The sequence below is a fragment of the Salmo trutta genome, chromosome 25 (assembly GCF_901001165.1).
Source record: "Salmo trutta chromosome 25, fSalTru1.1, whole genome shotgun sequence".
In the NCBI taxonomy this organism is placed as follows: domain Eukaryota; kingdom Metazoa; phylum Chordata; class Actinopteri; order Salmoniformes; family Salmonidae; genus Salmo; species Salmo trutta.
Window position 1 is genome coordinate 3,859,641 of NC_042981.1, and position 6,000 is coordinate 3,865,640.

General features: G+C 44.7%; 1 protein-coding gene and 1 long non-coding RNA gene across 3 annotated transcripts in view; both read right to left on the minus strand.

The window, feature by feature from the left end:
• LOC115161865 (RNA-binding protein 25) overlaps positions 1-6,000 on the minus strand; it is a 39,208-nt gene that overhangs the window by 22,224 nt on the left and 10,984 nt on the right. For both annotated transcript variants that reach the window (XM_029712675.1, XM_029712674.1), the window contains exon 8: positions 5,239-5,322. In XM_029712675.1, the coding sequence (XP_029568535.1) occupies positions 5,239-5,322 (84 nt within the window). The remainder of the gene's footprint in view (positions 1-5,238; positions 5,323-6,000) is intronic.
• Positions 2,146-3,517, minus strand: LOC115161866 (uncharacterized). Its single transcript, XR_003869440.1, has 2 exons — positions 3,182-3,517; positions 2,146-3,111 (listed from the first exon to the last, which is right to left on the minus strand). It is a non-coding gene; the product is annotated as an uncharacterized LOC115161866 (long non-coding RNA).

The window sequence follows — 6,000 nt, forward strand, 5'->3', positions numbered from 1 at the left end:
ACGAGCTCCGTTCCCTTTCATTTCTAAAGAATATTGGAATATTATTGAAGATTTATGATAAAAACATCCTAAAGATTGATTCTATACATCGTTTGACATGTTTCTACAAACTGTAATGGAACTTTTTACTTTTCGTCTGGACTTAGTGCCCGCGCCTTGTGCATTTGGAATAGTGAACTAAAACGCACAAACAAAAAGGAGGTATTTGGACATAAAATATTAACTTTATCGAACAAAACAAACATTTATTGTGGAACTGGGATCCCTGGGAGTGCATTCCGATGAAGATCATCAAAGGTAAGTGAATATTTATAACACTATTTCTGACTTTTGTTGACTCCACAACATGGCGGGTATCTGTATGGCTTGTTTTGATGGCTGAGCGCTGTACTCAGATTATTGCAAGGTGTGCTTTCGCGGTGAAGCTTTTTTGAAATCTGACACAGCGGTTGCATTAAGGAGAAGTTTATCTATAATCCAATGCATAACACCTGTATCTTTCATCAAAGTTAATGATGAGTATTTCTGTAAATTGATGTGGCTCTCTGCAAAATAAGCGGATGTTTTGTAGACAAAACATTACCGAACATAACACGCCAACATAAACTGAGATTTTTGGATATAAATACGAACTTTATCGAACAAAACATACATGTATTGTGTAACATGAAGTCCTATGAGTGCCATCTGATGAAGATAATCAAAGGTTAGTGATACATTTTATCTCTATTTCTGCTTTTTGTGACTCCCCTCTTTGGCTGGAAAATGGCTGTTTTTTTGTGACTAGGTGCTGACCTAACATAATCGTATGGTGTGCTTTCGCCGTAAAGCCTTTTTGAAAATCAGACACTGTGGCTGGATTAACAAGAAGTGTATCTTTAAAATTGTGTATAATACTTGTATGTTTGAGGAATTTTAATTATGAGATTTCTGTTGTTTTGAATTTGGCGCCCTGCAATTTCACTGGCTGTTGTCGAGGTGGGACGCTAGCGTCCCACATATCCCAGAGAGGTTAAACAGGTTAACATGCGCAAGGCCAGATGAAATACCAGGATGTGGGACTAATGGGTTCTACTTGAAATACGTAGGTATTACAGACTGGGTCACGGATAAGTAAAAAATGTCAGTGAAAACACTTGCCAGCTGGTCAGCATATGCTCATGGTACACGTCCTGGTATTTCATCTGGCCTTGCGCATGTTCAACTGTTTAAAGGTCTTACTCACATTGACTATGGAGAGTGCGATCACATAGTCGTCTGGAACAGCTGGTGTTCTCATGCATGGTTCAGAGTTCATTGCCTCGAAGCGATCATAGTAGGCATTTGGTTCCTCTGGGCAGCTCGCAGCTGGGTTTCCCTTTGTAATCCATGATAGTTTGCAAGCACTGCCAAATCCATTGTGCGTCAGAGCCGGTGTCGTAGGATTCGATCTTAGTCCTGTATTGATGCTTTGCCTGTTTGATGGCTCGTTGGAGATCTTAGCTGGATTTCTTATAAGCATCCGGATTACTGTCCCCGCTCCTTGAAAGCGGCAGCTCTAGCCTTATACTCAGTGCGGATGCTGCCTGTAATCCATGACTTTCGGTTGGGGTATGTATGTATGTACGGTCACTGTGGAGACGACTTCGTCGATGCACTTCTTGACTTAAGAGCCAAAATATCCCAATCTGGAGACGGTGGAAACCACTTTATCTAGTTACCATAAATCATTTAGCTAGCAGCTTTCATAAGATTTCAAAATGAACCAAAACAACGGTTGTTGTTGTTTTATGTATTAACAGCACAGGAACACACATCAGGGTTCATTTCTCTCAGTGAAACAGGAAATAGAGATGGATCCGCTGCGGAGCTAAATTGGTTGTTTGTGACTTACAGGTGATGAATTATGGACTCACTCAGCGCGTCTGTCTCTGCCCCTACAAGCCTACAATGCTACTCCTGTGAGGAAGAGCAGGTCAAGTTCAGAGAAACAAACTAAAAAGTGGTAAAATATCTGTTCATCGATCCCTTATACGATGACCAGTGATTCATTTACTGTACACATTATCCAGTTATATCACAACACATTAAAAAAGACTAGTGCTTAGATACAAAATGGTGATCTTTTACATTGGTGTTAAGAGTCAATGCAGGTAGGTATTCCAGTTTGGGTTAAAGGGAATAAAATCATAGAGCAGGTCTTACCCAGAGGTAATCTTTGGATGTCCGTCGTCAGATCGTCTCAGACCAACAGAGTGATTAACACAAACTCACACGCCAGACAGAGAGGGAGACAGAGTGCCAACAGCCCTTATACGGTACCTCACCAATATGGTACCTCGCTACAAAACAAAAAATGCTGTGGCTATACGCCATTCATTACGATGGCAATAGATTTTAACTGGTCAAATGCCATTGACTGATGTTCGTCAATTTTGTGCTGGATAGTGGGATAAGTGTAAGAAAAACTACAACATGTAAAGCTGCTGGGCTAAACTGAACTGTGGGTCTCCTGTCCTGTCAGAGAGAAGAAGGAGAGGAAATAGAATAGAGAAAGGTGGAGCTGAAAGAGACTTAGCGAAGAGTTCCCTCCCTCTCACTTCCCTTTGGATTAAACTGATGTTCTAGAATGTTCCCTGTCCTGTCTGGACTTACCTCTGACGCAACAGTCCCCTGTCCTGTCTGGAATTACCTCTGACGCAACAGTCCCCTGTCCTGTCTGGAATTACCTCTGACGCAACAGTCCCCTGTCCTGTCTGGAATTACCTCTGACTCAACAGTCCCCTGTCCTGTCTGGAATTACCTCTGACGCAACAGTCCCCTGTCCTGTCTGGACTTACCTCTGACGCAACAGTCCCCTGTCCTGTCTGGACATACCTCTGACTCAACAGTCCCCTGTCCTGTCTGGACTTACCTCTGACTCAACAGTCCCCTGTCCTGTCTGGACTTACCTCTGACTCAACAGTCCCCTGTCCTGTCTGGACTTACCTCTGACTCAACAGTCCCCTGTCCTGTCTGGACTTACCTGACGCAACAGTCCCCTGTCCTGTCTGGACTTACCTCTGACGCAACAGTCCCCTGTCCTGTCTGGATTTACCTGACGCAACAGTCCCCTGTCCTGTCTGGATTTACCTGACGCAACAGTCCCCTGTCCTGTCTGGATTTATCTGACGCAACAGTCCCCTGTCCTGTCTGGACTTACCTCCGACGATGAGGTAATACAGGATCCTGTCACTAGATGTGTGGTGTTTAGTGTGGCTAATGTTCTTAACATGCTTGGACTTTCGCGTTCCACCTACACACTGTATATGATGGGAATATCGTTCTTCTTAACCCTAAAAAAAAAACTTCCAAGTCTATTAGATTTATATAAAACAATATTTGACCTTTCTGTGATGTCCCTAAACAAGGTTTTTCTTTAACATAATATAGAGATAGGTAAGACCGATACAAATATAAAGCACAGAGAAGTAGAAAGGAGAAAGTAAAAGCAGAAAGCTGGAGCGACAGAGAGCAGGGGAGAGAGGGGGAGAGGGGGGGAGAGGGGCAGAGAGAGGGGAGAGAGGGGGAGAGAGGGGGGGAGAGGGGGGGAGCGAGAGAGAGGGGCAGAGAGAAGGGAGAGCAGGGGAAAGAGGGGGAGAGAGGGGGAGAGGGGCAGAGAGAGGGGAGAGAGGGGGAAAGAGGGGGATTGAGAGGGAGAGCGAGGGAGAGCAAGAGGGAGAGCAAGAGGGAGAGCAAGAGGGAGAGCAAGAGGGAGAGCGAGGGAAAGAGGGAGAGCAAGAAGGACAGCAAGAGGGAGAGGGGGATTGAGAGAGAGAGAGAGAGAGAGAGGGGGGGGGGGGGGATTGAGAGAGAGAGAGAGAGAGAGAGAGGGGAGAGCGAGACAGAGAGAGAGAGAGAGAGAGAGAGAGAGGGGGGGGGGGGGGATTGAGAGAGAGAGAGAGAGAGAGAGAGAGAGAGAGAAGGGGAGGAGGATAAAAGTCAGATCAAGTCTTACCTGTCTAGTCTTCAGAACTCAAGGTGCTGCTGTGGAGGGACGCTCCCTGCTTTTAGTACCCTACACTACAGACTGCTTAAACAGCTGCCGTGGTTATTCACACTCAGTCTCTACCTTTGGGTTGCTAAATCACAGGTAGTTTCCCCCCCCCCAAAAAAAATAGCCTGGTTTTCCAAAAATCCCTGGGTAATTTCAGAAATCTTTCAACCGGGAATTCTGGAAAACTGGGGGAATCTGGGCCATCATTTTGAGTCCCTCGTCTACCTTCCTAAAACACAACACAAGGACCTGCATAGGTTCACTAGGCTCTCTGGCTTTGTATTCACACAACCTGTAGGGCCTCCTTTTAACCATGCCAACTAGCTAAAAGACATGGGTGTATGCAAAATGGAACCCGATTCCCTATTATTTATTTATTTTATATATAGTGTATCATAGCAACCGTCTCAGAGCCAGTTGCCCCTTTGCAAGTCCTCCAGAAGGGAGCGTCCGAGACGTAGAGAAAATAAATTAAAAGATACTTACAATCCTTACTTTTCCCCCAAAAGCTCTGAGATTCATCTTGCTTTAGTCATCATATGATGTCTACCATAATGGTGGGGTTATAATCAATAGATTAGCTTCGAGGAACTTTAACATTTCGTCCACCCTATCAGGCTTTGGGGCGTTGGGGGGGGTAACTCCAGTCCTCGAGGTGAGAGGGGAAGGGGCTTGATTAGTGACACACTTTTGCCCTGAGCTAACACACCTGACTCCAATAATCAACTCATCATGATCTTCAGTTTAAGAATGCAATTAAGTTTAAAAATCAGGTGTGTTTGCTAAGGATGATGGGGGGGGTGACACCAATCAGGCCACCGAGGACTGGAGTTGCCCTGTCCTTGCGTCTGACTAGTAGCTCTACTGTAATACTTTCATCCCAACTCACTGTTGTTAACAGTTGATCCTACAACTCCTTACACTGTTGGGGAAACTGAATATATTGTTGACTTGACGGACATTCCAAATAATTGTTTATAAAATCTTCAATAGTTTATTTTTTTTTATTTTTTATCAAGTTCAATTGAACAAAATTAGCAAATATCTGAACTATTTGAAATTAATGTTAGGATGTTAGAAATGAGGGGTCAATACATTAATTTGTAGTCCAGTCCTTGACAGGGATGTTGAAACTACACTTGGTATAATTTAGATGTGGGTATTGTAGTTTCTTTCTCCAAAGCCTAATGTGTGTGTTAAGATAACAATGGACAGTATGTTACCTTGTGAGTGTCTCTGAATTTACTGATCTCTCTGGAAATCAGGTCTCTTTTGTCATCTTCCATGTCCATCACATTGATGTCCTCCTGGAACACAGATAAACAAACATGACATCAGGTTCATAACATGTCCTTCTCCCATCGCCAAACGATACTACTGAACAAGGTCCAAGGTCGGCCCAGAAGTAGCGTAGCACTTTACAGAAAATAAAAACAAAAATGGCTGCAGGTAGCGCCTCCTCCTGGAAAACAAGTAAACAAACAAAACACACTCCATATAAAACACATTGACAATCAGTCTCATCACTCGCTTTAAATAGGAGAAATGGATGCTACTACCTCCTCTCTTCAGTGGAAAGGACGCTACTACCTCCTCTCTTCAGTGGAACGGACGCTACTACCTCCTCTCTTCAGAGGAACGGACGCTACTACCTCCTCTCTTCAGCGGAACGGACGCTACTACCTCCTCTCTTCAGCGGAACGGACGCTACTACCTCCTCTCTTCAGTGGAACGGACGCTACTACCTCCTCTCTTCAGTGGAACGGACGCTACTACCTCCTCTCTTCAGTGGAACGGACGCTACTACCTCCTCTCTTCAGAGGAACGGACGCTACTACCTCCTCTCTTCAGAGGAACGGACGCTACTACCTCCTCTCTTCAGCGGAACGGACGCTACTACCTCCTCTCTTCAGTGGAACGGACGCTACTACCTCCTCTCTTCAGCGGAACGGACGCTACTACCTCCTCTCTTCAGTGGAACGGAC